The sequence below is a fragment of the Stegostoma tigrinum genome, chromosome 23 (genome assembly GCF_030684315.1).
Source record: "Stegostoma tigrinum isolate sSteTig4 chromosome 23, sSteTig4.hap1, whole genome shotgun sequence".
Lineage (NCBI taxonomy): Eukaryota > Metazoa > Chordata > Chondrichthyes > Orectolobiformes > Stegostomatidae > Stegostoma > Stegostoma tigrinum.
In genome coordinates, this window is record NC_081376.1 from 9,798,435 (window position 1) to 9,821,250 (window position 22,816).

Consider the following 22,816-nt stretch of genomic DNA (forward strand, 5'->3'; position numbering starts at 1 on the left):
CTAATCTCTCCTTAAAGTTAGCCCTTAAAGTCCAGCTGTCTTCCCTATAAATCTGCATTGAACCCCCCTTCAGGGCCAACACATCCATTACAAGGTGTGATGCCTATATCTGCTCACCTTAGTCAAGTTGGGTCAATCTAGGATTTTGTATAACTCCAGCATAGCATCTCCATCTTCGTATTCAATAGCCCTTTAGAGATGAAGTCCTGTATTCCATTTGCCATCTGGAAAACTGCTGTTATAACCCCCTTAAGAAAGGATCAAGACAAAAGATGGAAAATTATAGGCCAGTTAGCCCAGCCTTGGTTGTTGGTAAAATTCTAGAAGCCATCGTTAAGGATGAGATTTCCTAATTCTTGGAAGTGCAGGGTTGGATTAGAACAAGTCAGCATGGATTTAGTAAGGGGAGGTCGTGCCTGACATACCTGTTGGAATTCTTTGAGGAGATAACAAGTAGGTTAGACCAGGGAAACCTGGTGGATGTTACCTATCTAGACTTCCAAAAGGCCTTTGATAAGGTGCCTCACGGGAGGCTGCTGAGTAAGGTGAGGGCCCATGGTGTTCGAGGTGAGCAACTGGCATGGATTGAGGATTGGCTGTCTGACAGAAGACAGAGTTGGGATAAAAGGCTCTTTTTCGGAATGGCAACCAGTGACAAGTGGTGTCTCACAGGGTTCGGTGTTGGGGCCGCAGCTGTTCACTTTTTATATATAAATGATCTGGATGAAGGGACTGGGGGCATTCTGGCAAAGTTTGCCCATGATACAAAGTTAGGTGGACAGGCAGGTAGCACTGAGGAGGTGGGGAGGCTGCAGAAAGATTAGGAGAGTGGTCCATGAAATGGCTGATGAAATTCAACATGAGCAAATGTAAGGTTTTTCACTTTGGCAAAAAGAATACAGGCATGGACTATTTTCTAAATGGTGAGACAATTCATAAAGCCGAAGTACAAAGGGATCTGGGAGTGTTGGTCCAGGATTCTCTAAACGTTAACTTGCAGGTTGAGTCTGTGATTAAGAAAGCAAATGTAATGTTGTCACTTAGCTCAAGAGGGTTAGAATATAAAAGCAGCAATGTGCTTTTGAGACTTTATAAAGCACTAGTTAGGCCCCATTTAGAACACTGTGTCCAATTTTTGGGCCCCACACCTCTGGAAGGACACACTGGCACTGGAGGGTATCCAGCGGAGATTCTCATGGATGATCCCTGGAATGGTAGGCCTAACATATGTTGAATGGCTGAGGATCCTGGGATTGTACTCATTAGATCTTAGAAGGTTGAGGGGATATCTAATAGAAGCATACAAGATAATGCATGGCTTAGGAAGGGTGGACGCTGGGAAGTTGTTTTCGTTAGGCAGGGAGACTAGGACCTGTGGGTACAGCCTTAGAATTAGAGGGCATAAATTTAAAACGGAAATGAGGAGACATTTCTTCAGCCAGAGAGTGGTGGGCCTGTAGAATTCATTGCCACGGAGCACAGCGGAGGCCAGGATATTAGATGTCTTCAAGGCAGAGTGATAATTTCTTGATCTCTCAAGGAATTAAGGGCTACGGGGAAAGTGCGGATAAGTGGAGTTGAAATGCCCATCAGCCATGATTAAATGGTGGAGTGGACTCGATGGGCCAAATGGCCTTACTTCCACTCCTATGTCTTATGATCTTGACTGTTTTCTGCATCGGTTCGTGGCATTTTAGAGATCTGTGCACCTGAACCTCCAACATTGTTGGGCATCCACTGTATTTAACTTCGTACCTTCTTAAAAAAGCGCCCGATCTATCCTTTTTAGGCCCGAAATGGATAACCTCGGTCTTGCTTAAATTAAAATCCATCTATCACAGCTTTGCCCATTTGCTGAATCTATCAATATGCTGTCCTAATTATAGGCTGTCGTCAACACTATCTAAAATGCTACCCAATTTTGTGTTGTCAGCAAATTTGGATATTTGACTTTTTGTGCCGTTATTGAATTGATTTGAATCATTTATTGTCATGTATATTCAGTACAAAATGCAATGAAAATTTTGTACTGTCACCATGCATAGGCACCATTCACATTATAAATATAGAGTTTTAAAAGAAAAAAGAAGCATAGTTCAATTTTTCCTTCTCCACTATTACAGTCCTCACCATGCTGCCGCCAGAATCCCGCTCCGGGCTACACCAGCCTATGCCACGCCACTGCCCGAGTGAATAATTGATGACCCAAAACAGATCCCTGCAGGACACCACCAGTCATGGCCTGCCATTTTGTGTACTTGCCCATTATTCCAGTTCTCCTTTTCCTGCCACTCAACTAATTTCCTATTATTGTCAGTAGTTTGCCCTCTGTCTCCGGGCTTCCATCTTTAGTTAGCAGTCTCTTGCATAGGACTTCACAATATTTTTGATAAAGTCCGTATAAACAACCTCAGTCATCTTAGCTCTGTCCTCCACCTTTGTCACCTCTTCAAAAAACTGAGATTTTTAAGACATGACCTACTCTTCATGAATCCATGCTGACTCTCCCTGATTAAGTGAAATTTTTCAAGGTGACAAGTTAACCCATCCTTGATTATAGGTTCCAGCAAGATCCCCACAACAGTTGTCATTCAAACTGGTATGTAATCCTCTGCATTCCTTTTGTCACCCTCCTTAGAGTGGAGTTGCAGAGCAATTTTTCCAATCCAGAAGTGCAATTCCTTATTCCAGAGAGCACTGAAAGATTATGGTTAGGGCATCGTTAGGGCTGTCCAACCTGCATTAACACCTGTGGATGAAAACCATAAGGTCACTGTTCAGTCCCATTGATTGCCCCATTATTGATGATTCACTTAAGCTGATTTTATTTATATCTCGAAGTAAGGCTATCTAATTTCTTACGTATTGTATCAAACCCTTATTTACATGTATGTACACAAAATAGGTTATCAAAAATATCTCTCAAAGACTTCTGTTCACATGCTCAATCTAGCTTGGTGTCTTCTCTCTTACTAATATCGGAGCTATGATATTGATTATGTTATCATTCTTTACATAAATCTTGCTACATCAGTGTTCACCTTTAGGAACAATGCAGTGTTAGAAGCCCTTAAGTATGGAGAGGAAGCACTTTCTATTGATCTTTGCACATCAAATTGATATTTAAAAGGATATACCGTAAGTGATGTGCATACATCCTGCTATTGAACATGCAGAGACCAATGCCAAGCACTTTGGGGAAAATATTGTCTGATTCTGATTTGTAGCCAATCTATAAATTATCGGACAGACCAGAAAAAGGAAGAAGCTCCTGAAGATTTTTGGCCTCGTGTCTGGATCTGGATATGGGCCTCTGTGCCTGTATACTAACCCTGCCGCCACCAAACACAGCCGATCCATCCCAAGGCATTTAAAATTGATTTTATTTTCAGTGTCTGGCTGTCAAGTTGTCAGACTATTGTGAAAATAACACTTATACGGTGTATTTGATAAATTATGCTAAAATGTTTTACTGGTATATTGTCAAAAATAACTTAATTTGAATAGTTGTCTAGAAGATTGGTCAAGGAGGTGAAGTTTACAGACCATCTTTAAGGAGGAAATGTGTGTTCAGGAAGAACTGTTATCGCTTGTGGCATCAATCAAGAGTAGGCTACCTGGAATGCCAGAGCTGCATTTGGCTCTTTAGCATCCCATTTGTAATTCCCAATCTTTCCCTTTAAGTTCATCTTAATAAGAAGAAAAGCCCTGAAAACATCAGTCAAAGGAAGAGATGTGTTTTTATTGTGAGAATAAAATGTTAATCATTACACTGCACATCACAAATGGCTTCAATTGATTATTTTAATGAAAAAGATGTTATGCTCTAAATAAACTTTTTCAAGTGGCTTAGCTGCATCATGGTCATTGATAGCTTTGATTCAAGGAATAGGTTGTATTTATTAGACTATTTTTGGTTCTAATGTAGCTCTGGTGATTTGTAGTATTAAAGGCTTTTGTTTTAATTTCAAGAATTACTGGCTGAAAAAGTAGTTTTAGTTCTGTGATACTTGAATTAAAGTTTGTTTTCAATATTTTACTGACAATGTTAAAATGTTTAAAAAGCAGGGGATAATTTAGAGTTGGGATTGTTTTATTATCAGTTTTTTTGTTCTATTGCTGTCTAAATTCAGTAAATATATTTTATATGTTCAAAGGTACTGAAGATGCACGTGGCATAGAGCATCATTTTGCATTAGCACTACAGACTTCTACTAAATCTGTTGTGCAACTTGCCAAGTGTTTGGTTTGAAAATGCTGAATTTTCAGCTAACAGCTCCCACTGGTTTTTATTTTGAGCATTTTTCTTAAAGACCCTTTAGTTTTTTTTAATAAAGCTTGTAGACCCCCTGGGCCAAGCAACTCAAAGTATGGCAGACAGTGCTGGAGTGATATAAATAAGCAAGTATAAAAGACCAGAATTGGAGGAATGCATATCCCAGAGGTTTGTAGGCTTTGGGAATTTACAGAGAAATGGAGAGGCAAGGAGCTGGCAGGGATTTGAAATCTAGGATGGCAGTGTTAAAATCTAGGCATTGCCATGCCACAGGGACCAATGAATGTCAATAAGGACGTGAAGCACGTTTTCCTATATTTAGACCTCTTTAATGCTTCAGAGTCATTTTGCTCTCAAAAACAATTGGATATGGGACAGCTTTTTCCTTACTGCTGTCTGTACTTGGAGGTTATAATTTGTCTTAGGAGACATTCTGAAAATTAGAACTGGTGCCCTGCGAAGTAAAATAGAAATGGCTTTTAGTTTGAGATCTGCAGACTTTTTGATAACTACCACCTAAAACTGAAATTTATTTAGTTAACTGCATTGATAAAGGAAATTTAATTTTTACGCAGATTAATTAAATTCCAGCTGAGTTATATCTGAATCATTGGTGTCTTGCAACCCAGAAAGAGGGCTTCAAGCCTTGCTTGCCATTTCAGCACTTTTGTATAGCAATTCAGTATTAATCCCAATGTCCCATTGCTGCCTTATAGCTTCCTTTGTTTTAATGTTTGTCCAGTTTTCCAGCATTCCAAGCTCAAGCAAATCTCAGGATAAAGAAATTTCTGTTAATCTGTCCTCACCCATATAACCATTTCAAATTGTCGACTGCCTCGTTATTGATTTTGTAACAAAATAAAACAGTATGTCATACGTACTTTTTAAAATTTTTTCCAGAATTGTGAGCATCACTGCCAAATCATAGCAGAGAATTTGATACATTGAATTTGTTCTGTTATCTAAAGTTTCTCATCATAGGTAGAGTTTTGCATTCCTGACATTTTGTTGGTGAATTACAGGCTGCTCCAATTTATCATTCCTATAATGGGCTGCGCAAACCTGCGCTCACTACTGTGGCCTAAAATGATGCTTTGTTTTGCAGTTTTTTTTCCTTGTGGACCATATAGTGTCATGTTATATTGAAACAATGGAAAGCACACCTAAGTGCAGTGAAAACCATTTGACAAAACACATTTGTCATTACTTACTCTTTGTCAGATCTTGCTGTGTGTGAGTTGACTGCCCCTATTTTCTATGTTACACAGCTACCAAATACTTAATTGTCTACAAAGCAATTTGGGGTGTCTAGTGGTTGGTGAAGCTTCTAAATTCTGTCTTTTAATTAGCACGGTGAAATCTTCATGAACTCAATCCTTGACAACTAAATCATTGCAGACTTCACATGTAGAATTTCTCTACATCATTGAAATCTCTGACCTTGTTATATTCTGTCAATGTTTGAATTGCATTTTTAGTTCCTCCATGGAAGAGGGAAAAAGAATCTAAGCATGAGAATAATTCAGACTGCAAACGTAGGCCTCAAGGATTTAAACAAAAGCCTGTTCTCCGTCTGGAAAGAGATCTTTCAACTCCCGAAGGTTCAAAGGTACTGAAGATGCATCTGGCATAAAGCATCATTTTGCATTAGCACTACAGACTTCTATTAAATCTCCTGTGGCAGTAAAGTCATTGTATTAGCAATGAATGCAATCTTGACTTTGTGCTTTTTAGAAAGCGAATTGGCCAGGATAGCAGTTTGCAGTATGAATTGAAGAGCAGTGATAACCAAAGCGCCTTGGATGGCATTATGAAGACCACATTAAGCACAGCAGCACAGAGATTCAATTATATTCTTCATCTCTCCACCTCAACAGGAGATTATGAAAAGATCACTCAGGTAAATAACTTTTCAGAAATTGACAATATCTATTTTATTGGTGAGTTCTAAATTATCACGGCTCAAAATGCACCGCAGCAGTGGGTGAATCCCGAACTGAAATCCTCAATTGCCGTGTAGATCCATTCAAGAGAATGGTCAATCCAAGAAAAGGCAATGCCATTAAGTAGATTGGTAGGAACTGGTGAGCCACTCCTCCAGTCACAGGCTAGTTTTCTGTTCTTGCTGCTAATAGGTTCTTTGGTGAACTTGCCAGAAGCAAACACGAGAGAGAAGCAGAAGTAATTGGAGGTATGAGATGAGTGGTAGTAGTCAGCAGGATCAGGAAACGAGGCTGCAGATAAGAGGATTAATCCTGCGGAGCAAAGTCCGCGAGGGTAGGATGGGAGGAACAGGCACGGGTATTGGGGGCTGAGGCTGCAAAGTGGGGAGGGAGGAGCTGCAAGAGAGTGTGGGGTGTGAAGGGTTGCAGTTGGGTTGGGTTTGAAGTCTGCAAATGGGAGAGAGGGCTTACTAAGTGGAGAAAACGGTTGTAAACTTTTCAACAAAGGAGTGCTTGCCTAACTGGCAAAAGGAAGTTTGGGATATTAGATTTCTTGTAGATTAAACCTGCAGGAATTCAGGAGTTAGTATTGTGGGAAAATTATATATATGCTATTGCACTCTCTCAATTGTATAATTTAAGGTCAAGCAGTTTTATTTCATAATGATTTACAGCTATGTTTAATCACATTTTAAAGTAACCAGTCACTAAAATTACTTAAGATGCAGTGACTATGTTAGCCATACCATTGTATGTTTGTCTTTTGAGATATAACCATTCTGTGGATGGCATGGTTTGGGCGGTGGCTTTTTAAGTCTACATATTTTAGGATGTTTTTGATGAAGGCATTTGTTACTCAGTTATACATGTTTTCTTTATAGCAGTTTAAATACTGTGGAATCTTGGAAACTAAAGCTACAGCACACAAGAAAAATACTAAGATGAATGGAGGGGTGATTGATTGATGGAGATGTTGATAAATTCTTCTAATTCTGCTTCTTTGTTATCCAAATCTGTACATATCAGTGCTAATACCAAAGGTGTTGTCACTCTGTGACATTATCACCTCATGAAAAAATATTGGAGAATCCCCTGAAAACCAAAAGGGAGTGCTCAGTAGGGTGAGAATGCAGGTGTGGGAGAATATTTTGAGCCCTACGAATTATCCTTGAAAACTGTCATGTCAATTTAAACTCATTTTCTGAAGAAAAATCATTTTACACAAATTGAGTTACCTTGTCTGTTTCTTGTGAGTGTTTTTTATGAATATATGAGCACAAAAATGCATCACTCTGTGTCGAATTCTTGTGTCGACAGCTATGCAGCCCTGAAGAGTTGTGGGAGTAATGGTTTGAAAAATACAGCTTGGGCTAACATCCATTGAGAGAATTGGTCAAACGTTCTTTCTAATCCTGTAATACTCCGTACTGCAGGGCTTGTTTGACAACTTCCTGCTAATGAAGTTCAAAGATCCCACTTTCACTGGCGTCTGCCTGGCACTGGAGTGGTTGGAGTTCACAGACATCCTAAACAAGAGGATGATGAGCGTACAGAACTTCCAGCTGATGCGATACCTGCCCTTCCTTCCAGTCACCTTTCACATGCTGTTTGCAGCATCCAGTGTCCCAAGGATTTCCTATCCAAACAGTCAATATGAGGTAAGGGAAACCCTCCTGTAGAAAAGTAAATGAAAATGAGTACCGGTAGTCAATACTACCCACCGTACAGAAATCATGATCGATTGACGGCTTCAATTTCACCTCACGGCCAGCTCCACAAATCCATTGATTCTGAGACACCAAATTCTGTCAATCCCAGAATTAAATGTATTCAGTGATCCACAACTCCCTAACTGAGCAAATTCAAATCATTAAGTGGATTGCAATAATTTGGACATTTCTGCATAAGACCAGGCTAAAAGGTTAAATTGCCAAATATAGGGTCCATGGAACACTTTTTAGCCATCATTTTATCTAAATGTAATTTTTTTTAATATGAGCCTCATTGCTAAAGCTGATTTTAAATATATTCTGATACCTAACAGGATCAATATCTTAAAAACTGAAATTGCTGGAGAAACACAACAGATCTAGCAGCAACTGTGGTGAGAAAGCAGAGTTAACGTTTTGAGATTTGAGACTAGTCACTGAAGAAGGATTGCTGGACTCTGTTAACTCTGCTTTCTGCCCACCCATCCTGCACAACCCACTGAGTTTCTCCAGGAAGTTCTGTTTTGTTTCTGATCTTCAGCATCTGAAGTTCTGTGTTTTATTTTAGGCTAAATACCTTCCCAGGGAAGGCATTTCACTTTGGGAGTGTCACACATTCAGCCTTTGTGCTGAAGAAGCTGAATGCACTCCAGGGCTGTAATGGTTGTTAATGAGCTAAGGAGATGTTACAAATGGTTTGGGCCCCCGATTCCTGTTGCAGTGTGGATGTGCAGGTATTATGTGCAAGTAAGGCTTCATTTGCCTCACCATAAAACCACATGAATGCTTGGTGTCCCAAATGTACATGTGAACATTGTTTCTGGAGGGCAATTGCCCTCTCTGGGAGCCATAACTCAGAAGCAAACATCACCTTCATGTGGACAGGGAAATAAAACCAGAACATATAGATTTATTAGTCACTGTATTCCCAGCAACCACCAAGACTGAACTTATCTCTTGTTATAAGTGCTGCCACTATCCTATGTTAAGCCATTAAATATATGACAGAACCAATTAGGAGGATTGCAGGCAGGCGAGAAAGGAGCTCAAAAATGGCCTGAGGAGACCCAGGAGGGGGCACGAGAAAGGCTTGGCAGAACGGATTAGGGAGATCACAAAGGCATTTTACACTCTTATGTGAGGAATAAGAGAATGGTCAAAGAAAGAGTAGGGCTAATCAGGGATAACATAGGGAACTTGTGTGTGGAGTCTGAGGAGGTAGGGGAAGCCCTAAATGAGTTTTTTTGCTTCTGTCTTTACGAAAGAAACAAACTTTGTAGTGAATGAAACCTTTGAAGAGCAGGTGTGCATGCTGGAATGGATAGAGATAGAGGAAGGTGATGTGCTGAAAATTTTGTCAAACATTAAGATTGACAAGTCGCCAGGCCCGGACCAGATTTGTCCTCGGCTGCTTTGGGAAATGAGAAATGCAATTGCTTCGCCTTTTGCGAAGATCTTTGCATCCTCGCTCTCCACTGGAGTCGTACCTGAGGACTGGAGAGAGGCAAATGTAATTCCTCCCTTCAAGAATGGAAATAGGGAAATCCCCGGCAATTACAGACCAGTAAGTCTCACGTCTGTCGTCTGCAAGGTGTTAGAAAGGATTCTGAGGGATAGGATTTATGACCACCTGGAAGAGCATGGCTTGATTAAATGCAGTCAGCACGGCTTTGAGGGGGGCAGGTCATGCCTCACAAACCTTTTCGAGTTCTTTGAGGATGTGACTAGAAAAGTTGATGAGGGTCGAGCTGTGGATGTGGTGTATATGGACTTCAGCAAGGCATTTGATAAGGTTCCCCATGGTAGGCTCATTCAGAAGGTCAGGAGGAATGGGATACAGGGGAACTTAGTTGTCTGCATATAGAATTGGCTGGCCAACAGAAGACAGCGAGTGGTAGTAGAAGGAAAATATTCCGCCTGGAAGTCAGTGGTGAGTGGTGTTCCACAGGGCTCTTTCCTTGGGCCTCTACTGTTTGTAATTTTTATTAATGACTTGGATGAGGGGATTGAAGGATGGGTGAGCAAGTTTGCAGATGACACGAAGGTTGGAGGTGTCGTTGACAGTATAGAGGGCTGTTGTAGGCTGCAGCGGGACATTGACAGGATGCAGAGATGGGCTGAGAGATGGCAGATGGAGTTCAACCTGGATAAATGCGAGGTGATGCATTTTGGAAGGTCGAATTTGAAAGCTGAGTACCGGATTAAGGATGGGATTCTTGGCAGTGTGGAGGAACAGAGGGATCTTGGTGTGCAGAGACATAGATCCCTTAAAATGGCCACCCAAGTGGACAGGGTTGTTAAGAAAGCCTATGGTGTTTTGGCTTTCATTAACAGGGGGATTGAGTTTAAGAGTCGTGCGATCTTGTTGCAGCTCTATAAAACTTTGGTTAGACCGCACTTGGAATACTGCGTCGAGTTCTGGTCACCCTATTATAGGAAAGATGTGGATGCTTTGGAGAGGGTTCAGAGAAGGTTTACCAGGATGCTGCCTGGACTGGAGGGCTTATCTTATGAAGAGAGGTTGACTGAGCTCAGACTCTTTTCATTGGAGAAAAGGAGGAGGAGAGGGGACCTAATTGAGATATACAAGATAATGAGTGGCATAGATAGAGTTGATAGCCAGAGACTATTTCTCAGGGCAGAAAAGGCTAACACGAGGGGTCATAGTTTTAAGCTGGTTGGAGGAAAGTATAGAGGGGATGTCAGAGGCGGGTTCTTTACACAGAGAGTTGAGAGAGCATGGAATGCGTTGCCAGCAGCAGTTGTGGAAGCAAGGTCATTGGGGACATTTAAGAGACTGCTGGACATGCATATGGTCACAGAAATTTGAGGGTGCATACATGAGGATCAATGGTCGGCACAACATCGTGGGCTGAAGGGCCTGTTCTGTGCTGTACTGTTCTATGTTCTAAGTAAGCAAGGGAAGAAAAATAGGACGGAACAGACAGGGAGGAGTCGGCAAAAGATGTAAATTTATATACAGAGAAACTGGTTCATCTTTGGAAGTAGTTTATTACTTTGCTCTTGTTTGCCAGAGAGCAAAGGTTCCAAATTGAGTTTAAAAGAACAACCCTCGTCACCTAGCACAGAGCAAAGCTGCATGGCTGTTAGGCTGGGTTTCTGTTTCCTAGAGTTTGAGACAAGCAAACAAATAGGCAAGAGGTCAGCTAAACTAACGAAGAAAGCATTGCTACCTGATTGACAACCTCAGTGGGATTTGCCCTGTGAATACTTTGGAGTTGAGTTTTGGAAGCTGTTCCGTACACTTCATTGTACGAGCATTTCTTGGCAAAGAGAGAATCACATGTGCTGAACAAACTTTATTCCAATGGAGAACGTTCATAGTGCGGGCCTGTACCTCAAATTGATGAGGCAAACTGTTCATGAAATGAAATACAGAATCCCTGCTTATTTTCCTTTATTAATGTGTGACATATGCTTTCGTGCATTTCTCTAGCATATAAGTTATTTATGAACATGGACCGTTTAGCCTGGCTTTCTGAAAAGAAAGCCTCATTTAGTTAGCCAGGGAGGGTCAAGTTTTTATAATTTCTGTGCAAAAGCCTTTTAATTTTCTTGTAATTCAATCTTTACACCACTTTAGAACAATGGCACTCTCTTGTTCACTGTTTTCTATGTAAGTGCGTAATGTATTGTATACTTTTAATCACAGTTTTGTTTCCTGTTGTACAGGCACAAACTAAGATTGCCCACATGAACAACTTGCTGACATCTATGGTGGGTGAAATCAGCCCGGCGATCCGCAGCCGTATCACTTTGCAAGCACTCGTGTCAGAAATCCTCTGTCTTCTGCTCGACATCCTTTCTCCGAAACTGCGACCAGTGAGTTACTAGACATAGCACATGTTCTCAGATGGTCCCTGAGTTGGGTGGGAACCAAACCTTCACACAAATGTCTGGAAGGAAGAGATTTGCTGGCAATGGAGAACGGCATCTCTTGAGTGAACTAATTGAGTAGTATTTTCAAAAACTGACGCCGGTGTATTTGGGCACATGAGCTTCATTTAAGCTACATGATTCTCTGGTTCCAGCTGGTGAAGTGTAATTTTAAGAACAATTGTTCTTAACTATTTGCCCTCATGTTTAAATTTAATGGTAGTTTTGAACAAGCCAACAGTTCTTCATTAACTGTTCATGGTGTATTTTTAAACTTTGGTTGTGGTAAGGATTTATTAGTCTATGTTATGACTTGCTTTTTCCAATTTTAGGTATACAATTGTAGAATCCCTGTAGTGCAGAAAGTGGCCTATTAAGTCTGTGCTCACCCTCTGAAGAGCATCCCTCCTCCCATCCCCCTATAGGAGTTTTTAACCATGGCTAACCCATCCGACCTGCACATCCTTGGAACACTACAGGGCAATTTTTTTTATAAGCATAGCCAATCCTCCCAACTTGTACATCTTTGGCCTGTGGGAGCAAAGTGGAGCACCCAGAGGAAACCCAAACAGACACAGGGAGAATGTCTGTGGGGGGGGATTGCACAACCCAAGGCTGGAATTGAACCCAGGCCTTTGGTGCTGTGAGGCAGCAGTACTTAACCACTGGACCAAATAGGTCTGGATCAGCCACTGATGCCTTACAAACTGTTTCATTCCTGATTTGGTTCAGTTGATCAAAGCTACCGAATAACAGAAGTATATTTTACATAAAAGAAGAGCTATTATGTAAATGTGGTTATGCATATGTGGACATTGTTGTTCATTTCTTGGATGTTGGCAAACATCATTTATCATATTGGAGTGAGTTTGTCACTGTCATTTGCAAAATTCTTTTTAAGAAGTTTGAGAGGTTCCCTTTAAAATAATGCAGTTGTTTGATATGCTAAATGCAGAGAAGATATTGCCTGTAGAAGTGTCCAAAGCAAGAGGTCATAAATGTAAAAGATTCACTGATGATACAATAAAGAAGTCAGGAGATAAATATTTATCCAGGGCGTGGTTCAGTTGTGGAACTTATTATCACATGGAGTAGTTTACTTGACTAGAATTATTTAAAGGAAAGTTAGCTAGGTACACAAGGGAGGAAAAGTTTAGAACGTTGGTAAATAGGGCAGGATGTCAAACGATAGGAGGAGATTTATGTGGAACATAAACAGTAATATAGACCAGATGCTCTAGTTCTGTTATGCTTGAGTTTTGCTGTAAAGCCTAAAGCTAAACTAAAAAGCACCAACGGAAATATGACTTCAATTCTGATAATTTCTTTGTTGCTGATAGAAACTTGTTGGGAATCTAATGCCCAAATCTTTTGAGCAATCATTACCATTGGCTTGCTGCTTTTGCACCTACTTTAACAGCAATAATTGTTGGTGATTTTAATCTACAAATAACCTGGTGAAATCAGATTGGGTGACAAGTTCGAAAAATGCTTTTGAGATGGTTCCAGAACATGCTGTTCGAAGCAGTTAACCCAGGAGCAGGTTATACCAGACTTGGTATTGTGTGATGTGAGAGAACTAATTAATGATCTGAGTAAAGACACCCCTAGGTAGCAGTGTCCATATTTTGACTGAAGTTTGCATTCCATTTCAAAGTGAGAGGAATGGTTCTCTGACTAGTATCTTAAGCTAAAATAGGCAATAGTTGAGTTGGCTGAAATACACTGGGAAACTAAGTTATGGGATAGATCAATACAGAAGCAATGACATATTTATGGGAATATTCCAAAATACATTCCTGTTCTAAAGAAAAATGCCAAGGGATGAACCCACATTCATTTTTAGCTAAAGACAAGGAAAAGCGCATGTAATAACATTAGGCTGGATTCTTACTCCTGAGTGCTGTCCCATGTTCAGCATTGTGTGTGAAGACAAGAACAGAACAGCTAGCCAAATAATCTGTTATAGAGCTATACAGCATGGAAATGGACCCTTTTGGTCTAACTTGTCCACACTGACCAAACAACCCAATCTGACCTAATCCTATTTGCCAGCATTTGGCCCATGTCCCTTGAAACACTTTCTATTCATATACCCATTCAGATGCCTTTTTAAATACTGTAATTGTACCTGCCTACACCACTTTCTCTGGCACTTCATTCCATACACACACCGCCTTCTACATCAAAAAACTACACCTCAGGTCCATTCTCACCTTAAACCTTTAGTTAAACCTTTAAACCCTTTAGTTTTAGCCTTCCTTACCCTAGGAAAAAGACCTTGGCTATTCACTCTAACTATGCGCCCCATAATTTTATAAACCTCTAAGGTCACCCTTCCGCATCCAACACTCCAGGGGAAGAAGCCTCAGCCTATTCCGCCTCTCGTAATAACTCAAACGCTCCAATCCTAGTAACCTCCTTAAATCTTTTCTGTACCTTCTCGAGTTTAACAACATTCTTTCTGTAGAAAGTCGACCAGAATTTGTAATCAGTGTTCAAAGTGGCCTCAACAATGCCTTGTATAGCTGCAACATGACACCCCAATTCCTATATTCACTGTTCTGACCAATGAAGGCAAGCACGCCAAACACTTCCTTTACCACTCCGCCGGCGACTCCACTTTCAAGGAACTATGCACCTGGACCTCTACACCACCTATTTTGATGTCATCTGCAAACTTACCATACCTCATCATTTATATCAATGATGCTGCTAACTGCTGCTATCCCTTCCTGGTCAATTGGAGTGAGAATACCAACAAGTTGGTATTAAAAATAAATTTAGATTAGATTCCCTACAGTGTGGAAACAGGCCCTTCGGCCCAACAGGTCCATACCGCCCTGGAGCATCCCACTCACGCCCATTCCCCCTATAACCCACACACCCCTGAACACTTCGACAATTTAGCATGGCTGATCCACCTAGCTTGCACATCTTTGGACTGTGGGAGGAAACCGAAGCACCTGGAGAAAACCCACGCAGACACTGGGAGAATGTGCAAACTCCGCACAGACGGTTACCCGAGGCTGGAATCGAACCCGGGTCCCTGGCGCTGTGAGGCTGCAGTGCTAACCACTGAGCCACCGTGCTGCCCCTAAATCTCAACAAGAATCAAGCACTTCAGAAATTGAGAGTGAATGGGCATGGATAAATGAATGAATGATTTGAGGGATGGAAGATTGACATATTAATTAACTGAGGTTGCCTGATTTCATAATGTACAAACAGTGGACGTTTTTATAAAGGTGTCTACTTCCCTAATCCTTACTGGTGATAATGACGTTTTACAGATCACTGAGTCCGAGTTGCTGTGGCAACATGTAGTGTTAAATGCGTCACTTACATGTGGCACAGGACTGTGGGTGATCGAGGCTCCAGCTTTCTTTCCATCACATAGGTGACCAAGAATCTCTCCCACTCATTAGTACATGTTGGAGGATTTGCAGATTGACACTCATACCTACCGAACAGATTGATTATATCTTCCTTGACCAGTGAACTTTGGGGTGGGGCTCAACTTCTCACTTCTGAGCTTCTCACTCAGGACACAATGCTCTGTGACACAAGGCCACCAGCCTTATACTAGACTCTATTCATCTGACATCCAGAATTTGGAGCATTCTACACAGTACATAAAGGCTCCAATAAAAATGAATGCCTGCTGTCTTCATCAAATCTGTTAATGATTCTCTGCACCACGCTATCAGCAGATCTCAAATTTCCATAGGGACTGACTGCAGTGCATTTTACTGGTGCTGTCTGTGCTGGCTGACTATAGGTACTCATTGCATAGGATTTGATGGAATGAAATCAGTGAATATAAAGGTACAGTGGGCTGTGTTTGCTAGGTACACAATAAGCCACACTGTTTCACCTTTAAACGGTCTTCAAGCTCACAACATGCACTTATTGAAGGAAATCATCAAACACCAAATGTTATTGTGTCCAGATATTAAAGCTGTCAAGGAATATGGAGATTTCACAAGTACGTGTACATAGTGTTGAGGTAGAAGGTTAACTATCCCATCAAACGGCAGAGCAGGTTTGATCGGCTGAGTGATCTACTCCTATTTGCTATGTTTCTAAGTACAATTGCATTGAAACCTGTATAAATGGTACTCCCAAAGAAACACTGTCAAAATCAGAAATTTATTGAAAGACTTAAATAGCTTTCATGATGTAATATACAAGAAGCAATCTAAAACCACAGACATGTATTACCAACGGAGGATACTTTCCAATGTAGTAATCCTGCATACAATTTAACACTCAGGGTCATTGTGTCATAAGCTGCTTGACCTGTGTGTCTTGCTAGGTCGGGATCACTAGTAGTTACTTCCTTACTTCCTCCAAATATTCACCATGTTACAAATATTCCTTTAAGCACAAAGTGACAAATGTTTTTATGAAAGAAATGGCTTTTGTAGAATGGGGAGTAATTACTTAGTATGTTTATCAACAGAAGAACTACTGTCTTTTCAACGGAACACTCATACTGCTGTATCCCAGGATTAGAGTGGTATCTCTGTTGATCTGGATCCCTAATTTAAAGCTAACTATAATTTACAGCTTTTAACAGTGTAGTTACATTTTACCAGCTGGAAGTAAAGCACAAGAAATGGACATTATTCTGGTCCTCTGGAGAGGAGGTGAATGCAGTGGTTTAAATTTTCTAATTATTGTGACCTGATTACAGCTGCTTTTGCTTTACCCCATCCCTGTTCTACTGCTCTCCCCCACAACTCTCCAGTACGGTGGTCCTTTCATTATCTTAAATTTCAAAAGACATGCATATGATCATGATGTATTCTATTATCCAGTAAGTGGTGCTGCAAGCTCTGTCACTCATAAATGTATATGCTTTCTTTTAATTGCTCCTTGATTCTCTTCAGTGGTTTCAGCAGACATTAATACCTTTTGAAGTGATTGAGGTTACTGTGATCCTTGATTTTCAGCTCCTCATCTCCTAAATTTACCCCACCGCCACCTTTTTCCAGATGACACATACATATGATGAAGTCTGCACTCATACATGGTATAAATTGACAAGCTCATGGGTGCATGTATGAGCCTGGGAAGTGAGCATCAGTCAACTATTTGTGGGGTGTCTTGCTCTTATATTTTTATGCATGAGTTGATGATAGTCATGAGAAAGGAACTCTGGCTGTTGTTTTCTGTTGTTTAGCTTGGGGAATCATTTATGACTTGAACGAAAAATAAAATGAATTCTGATGAAGGCAACTCCTGATTTATTATAGATTTTCATCACTTGTAGAACCATTCTGCTGCGATTGTGGGTCACCGAAATGATTAGTGCCTTTTTGCCTTTAAAATCACTTAATCTGTTGTTCAGCCTCTGAATTCAGAGGTATGCTATGCTGTTACATAGTCTGATATGCTGAAAGGAGTTTCTGTTCATTTTTAAATGTCTTGAGCACTGTGCGTGTTACTAAATGGTATTCTTAAAGAATGCACATAAATTGGTTCTGTGCAGACACACAATTGCTGTGTTCTTCCCTGAATTACACTGGAATGTGACTCATCTTTTCAAGGTGATGGCAAATGTTTGGTGTTCTCTCCATTATTGTAATTCTTTCAGAAATACTCAAATAGCTTAATTCAGTATGAATTGTAGCATTCTTTTGTAGCATTTTCTAATGCTCAAATTTGTCGTAAATGATTATTCAAATCCTCTGGATTTGTTTTATGTCCTGACATCAAAAAACTTCCACTCATACTGCTGCAGTATTTCAAGGACTGATCAAGTTGATTTGATACAGATCAAAATCTAATCTATGTAACAGATAACATTTACAGATTCATTTTAAATGCTTTGCTTCTCCAAAGATGATTTAATTAACAGCATTTTATGGAATTCTAACAGGGAAAATGGAAAGACTTTAATTCAAAAGAGGAAAAAGATCGAGAAATGTGAAAATCTGATCTTGGTTTTCAAAGAGAAATGAAAAATGAGAAAGGATGAATGAATTTCAGACGGGAATAAAAATGCAATGAAATTTCATCTTGACAGAGTAATGCTTTGATTCTGTGAACAGCAAGTAGCGAGCAGACTTGACATGACAATGTGTCAGCTTTAACTTCTGGTTGGATTTGATCATTTTAGTAGGTAAATTCAGTAAGGAAGAATTTCAAATATATTTAATATGCTTTGTGAAATCACCGAGAAAAATTTGGGCAATTTTATAACTGTTTTGGCTTCCTTTATGTCACCATTCCATGATTTTGGAGGATTGTGGGGTTGTAAAATTTTGAGATGGGGAGCAGTGACATGGAGGATGTATACACAGAACCATAGACATTGAAAATACAAGTAGACAGGAAAAAAATAAAGTTGAGCGGAATAAAGAAGGGCTGATGCTCAAACACGTTTGAGACATTTTAACAGTTTAGAAATGAAGAATTCCATACATGTGGATAAGATCTGGGAGAGAAGGCAAGCTTTTTAGAATTACCTGGAAACTAACCGATAGATTTACTGGGAGCATCCTAGAAAAATCCCATAATTGGGTCACCCCAAATGACTTTGCGAATGGTGCAAGATGGTTGCAAACTGCAGCAGTGAAGTCAGGAAATTAACTAACTTAATAAAAATAAAATGGGTAGAGCTGCTCGTGGCAAGATTCACGCAGCACTAAATTTCTAACCTAATATATTTCCAAAATAGGTTTGAATTGACATACATTTAATTGAGATTTCCCCAAAAATTTGAAAATCTTTCAAAAATCTAGACTTCCCTGTATGTTTGTCTTTGTCTGCCACTCTCCCTCTTAACTTCTGGCCTTTTCTTTAATCTCATGTTTTTTGTAGCTGACGTTTTTGTTTCTTGGGCCTACTTATTTTCTCTGCAGTTGTGCATCTGTGCTTTCCTTTTTACTCACTATTTTCCTTATCTCCTCTGTTTTTTAAAAACCATTTTGTTCAACCATCTTGATACCAAAACTCTTAAACTTGTTTCTTCCTTGAAGTGACTGGGAATATGATAAATGATTAACGCCAACTGTATCCTTGTGCTAATTTAGGAGAGAAATGTTTTTGTAGTATTTTTGTGACTACGTTCTCTGAAAATAAACCCAGATTCCTTTCTTTTACATTCATTGATCATTTTTGATCAGACCTTCTCAATGTTTGTTTCCTGCCAGTCCTTTACTGAGTTTCTTGAACTCCTCCACAACTCGCATCAATGTGGGATGAAATATTCTAGAATTTCACAAGTACCTTTTTGGAAAATTAGTCATAGTCAGGTTTCCTATGTGCTGTGTATCAGCATTAAACATAGTTCAGAAAACAACCTTGATCTATGCAGTGTCTTTCATGAAAACTCATAGCTCTCAGAGCCATTGGATTGCTTTTGAAGAGTGTCCACTGTTATAAGTGTAGAAACTGTTTTGTTTAGTTTGCATGCACACAAATCCCATAACAGCAATACGATAATGAGTAGATAACCTGTTTTAAGTGATGGTGGTTGCAAGGCAGAAAGGCCCCAGTTCTTTGAATTAGTGCCTTGGAATCTCTTGTATTCTCCTGAAACCGCAAGTGGAGCCTCAGTTTCATATTTCATCTAAAAGCTGGCCCATTACCAGAAGGATGTGACTGCTTTGGATAGGGTACCAAAACAGTTTACCAGGATGTTGCCTGGTTTCGGGGATATGAAGGAAGGCTGAATAGACTTGCAAGATAATAAAATGTGAGGCTGGATGAACACAGCAGGCCAAGCAGCATCTCAGGAGCACAAAAGCTGACGTTTCGGGCCTAGACCCTTCATCAGAGAGGGGGATGGGGTGAGGGTTCTGGAATAAATTGGGAGAGAGGGGGAGGCGGACCGAAGATGGAGAGTAAAGAAGATAGGTGGAGAGAGTATAGGTGGGGAGGTAGGGAGGGGATAGGTCAGTCCAGGGAAGACGGACAGGTCAAGGAGGTGGGATGAGGTTAGTAGGTAGATGGGGGTGCGGCTTGGGGTGGGAGGAAGGGATGGGTGAGAGGAAGAACCGGTTAGGGAGGCAGAGACAGGTTGGACTGGATGCAGTGGGTGGAGGGGGGAAAGAGCTGGGCTGGTTGTGTGGTGCAGTGTGGGGAGGGGACGAACTGGGCTGGGATGCAGTAGGGGAAGGGGAGATTTTGAAACTGGTGAAGTCCACATTGATACCATATGGCTGCAGGGTTCCCAGGCGGAATATGAGTTGCTGTTCCTGCAACCAAGGTATGAGTTGCTGTTCCTCCAACCACTGCATCCCAAAACCAGTCCAACCTGTCTCTGCCTCCCTAACCGGTTCTTCCTCTCACCCATCCCTTCCTCCCACCCCAAGCCACACCCCCATCTACCTACTAACCTCATCCCACCTCCTTGACCTGTCCGTCTTCCCTGGACTGACCTATCCCCTCCCTACCTCCCCACCTATACTCTCCCCACCTATCTTCTTTACTCTCCATCTTCGGTCCGCCTCCCCCTCTCTCCCTATTTATTCCAGTTCCCTCTCCCCATCCCCCTCTCTGATGAAGGGTCTAGGCCCGAAACGTCAGCTTTTGAGCTCCTGAGATGCTGCTTGGCCTGCTGTGTTCATCCAGCCTCACATTTTATTATCTTGGAATTGTCCAGCATCTGCAGTTCCCATTATCTCTGAATAGACTTGGTTTGTTTTCACTAAAACACAGAGAGATAGAGGGGTGACCTGATAGAAGGTTATAAGATTGTGAATGGTTGAATACAGTGGAAATTGAGAGGCTTTTTCTGTGGGTGGAGGATTCAATTACTAGAAGATACGGGTTCAAGGTGTTGGAGTGGGAGTCGGGTGGGGGAGTGCAGTTTAAGAGATGTATGAGGCAGGTTTTTCATAGTGTGGTGAGTGCCTGGAACACACTACCAGAGGTAGTGGTGCACGCAGACAGAGTAGCAGCATTCAAAATAGCACATGGCTGAATTCATGAATAGAAAGGGAGTAGAGGGATATCGATCCTGTAAGTGAAGACAGTTTTAGTATGAAAGAGCAAAATAAGCCTGTGCAGATTTGGAGGGCCAAACAGCCTGTTCCTGTGTCGCATTGTTCTTTGATCATACTGCCAGTGCTGAACTCTTTTTTTTTTAATAATGCACAGTTGACACTTAAAAATCGCTTTGGGAATTATAACTGAAACCTCTTGATAAGCCCACCTACTATTTCAAGGTTCTTTGAGCGACAAGAGTTGTTTCTGCCCCACATAAGCAAGCACTAAAGACACTATACTCAGCGATGTTGAAATTGGTGGTGCAAGTTTCAAAGTGTTTTCGCTGATCTAAGCTGCTGCTCATTTTAAATTAGAACATTTGAGCGAGGTTGTTTACCTGCTCCTTCGCTGGTGTCATGGGGTGATTTTGCAGAAAATGTCAGTGGGCAAGTACAAAATGGAATCTATTGAGACAGTAGCTACGACCTTCAAACTAAAAATATCTCCAAGTACAAGTTCATCCCAAAACTGAGAAGGGTAACAAAAGCAAAACTGTTAAAAACTCCATTTAAACCTATTTGACCCCAAGGGCTGAAGAGAAAACTCTCATTTAAATGTCTGGTATTTTGCGATGCCACTCTGTGTGTGCTTAACACTATTTCTGAAAGTTACCCTCTAAAGCTCTTAGTATTTTTTCTCAAAGAACATTTTATTTAAAGAAAATAATTCTAAGAAAAAAGAAGAAAGAGATGAATAACTGAAGACTAGTGTGTAGATCCATTTAGTGTCTCTTGGGGCAACATTGTGGCTGCAGGCTTAATTCTTTGATTGTAATGCAAACTGTTTAAACAGGACCTGTCTGCTCTTTATTGACTGGAAGATTTAACATCAGAGTATTTTCTCTGCTCCGGGCAAAGCAGAATTTCTGGCTTGTGTGCCAATGGTGCCAATTTTTGGAATCACTGACTAGAGGTTTGGCAAAAAAATGTCTAGCAGAATTAATACGGAAATTAAGGTAGTACTGTAGTTTTGATTTTTGTATAGTCTCATAATATGAAGTGATTGCAAGTGTCTTCTTTGTTAACAATGATTGGAACAAGATTGGATGTCATTGAGTATGAGATCCCTGATTTGGGCTATTAACCTGGGCCAGGGAACCCTGACTGACAGATATAGACTGGAATCTCAGAGATTCTGCTTACTCTTGGGACTGGCCCTAAGCTAGTCGGTCAGATTACACGTACTGTGTACTGTACTGCACATAAAGCGTGACTTGGTGACAGGACACTGGCTTCTGTGGAATTATTTCAATATCGGTTGGGGGGAGAAAAGCCATTAAATCTCCAGATGGAAATGCCATAATGTTATTGGGCTTATGAGTAGAATATTTGCTGTCACTGGTCAAACAACATTGTAAGAAATGTTCAAAAGCCATCTTGAAACCTGAAGTAAGAAAACATGTAGATGTTTGCTACAAATCGGCAAACAAAAAAAAATTGACAAAGAATGATTTGCTGAAGGTTTTTGAGCTGATGCTATTGAAGGATAAGTACCATAAGCTGATTAGAATGTAACATTCTAGGTGTATTCGTTGTTGTTACAGTTTGAAAATGCCTATTAATGAATAAAGAGGCGGGCGGAGTTGGATACAATGAGATATGTAGGAATAACAAATAATGCAGAGACTAATGATAGTACGAAGGACGAACTTCCAGATAAATGTGATGTATTATTCGGAAATCACCTAAGGGAGTGCACTTGCTGTAAGCAGTTATTCTGGGTTATTTGGTTGTAGTCAAAAGTTTCAAATGACAAGTTTTCAATAATTTTTTTCTTCAATAGCTAAGAACCTCATAATGACAGGAATTGTAAACCATTTATTACAGGTAAACACCCAGCTGTACAGTGCCAAGGAGAAGCAACAGCTAGCTGACCTGATTGGTGCCATGCTGTCCTACAACCTCACTTATCACCAGGAGCGGACTCCAGACGGGCAATATGTCTACCTGCTGGACCCGTAAGTGCTGTTTCTAATTTCTTCTTAATGT

At 40.7% G+C, this 22,816-nt stretch overlaps 1 protein-coding gene across 2 annotated transcripts in view; it reads left to right on the plus strand.

The window, feature by feature from the left end:
• chtf18 (CTF18, chromosome transmission fidelity factor 18 homolog (S. cerevisiae)) overlaps window positions 1-22,816 on the plus strand; it is a 103,166-nt gene that overhangs the window by 43,062 nt on the left and 37,288 nt on the right. For both annotated transcript variants that reach the window (XM_048552554.2, XM_048552555.2), the window contains exons 14-18: window positions 5,755-5,885; window positions 6,011-6,176; window positions 7,653-7,877; window positions 11,622-11,771; window positions 22,655-22,785. In XM_048552554.2, the coding sequence (XP_048408511.2) occupies window positions 5,755-5,885; window positions 6,011-6,176; window positions 7,653-7,877; window positions 11,622-11,771; window positions 22,655-22,785 (803 nt within the window). The remainder of the gene's footprint in view (window positions 1-5,754; window positions 5,886-6,010; window positions 6,177-7,652; window positions 7,878-11,621; window positions 11,772-22,654; window positions 22,786-22,816) is intronic.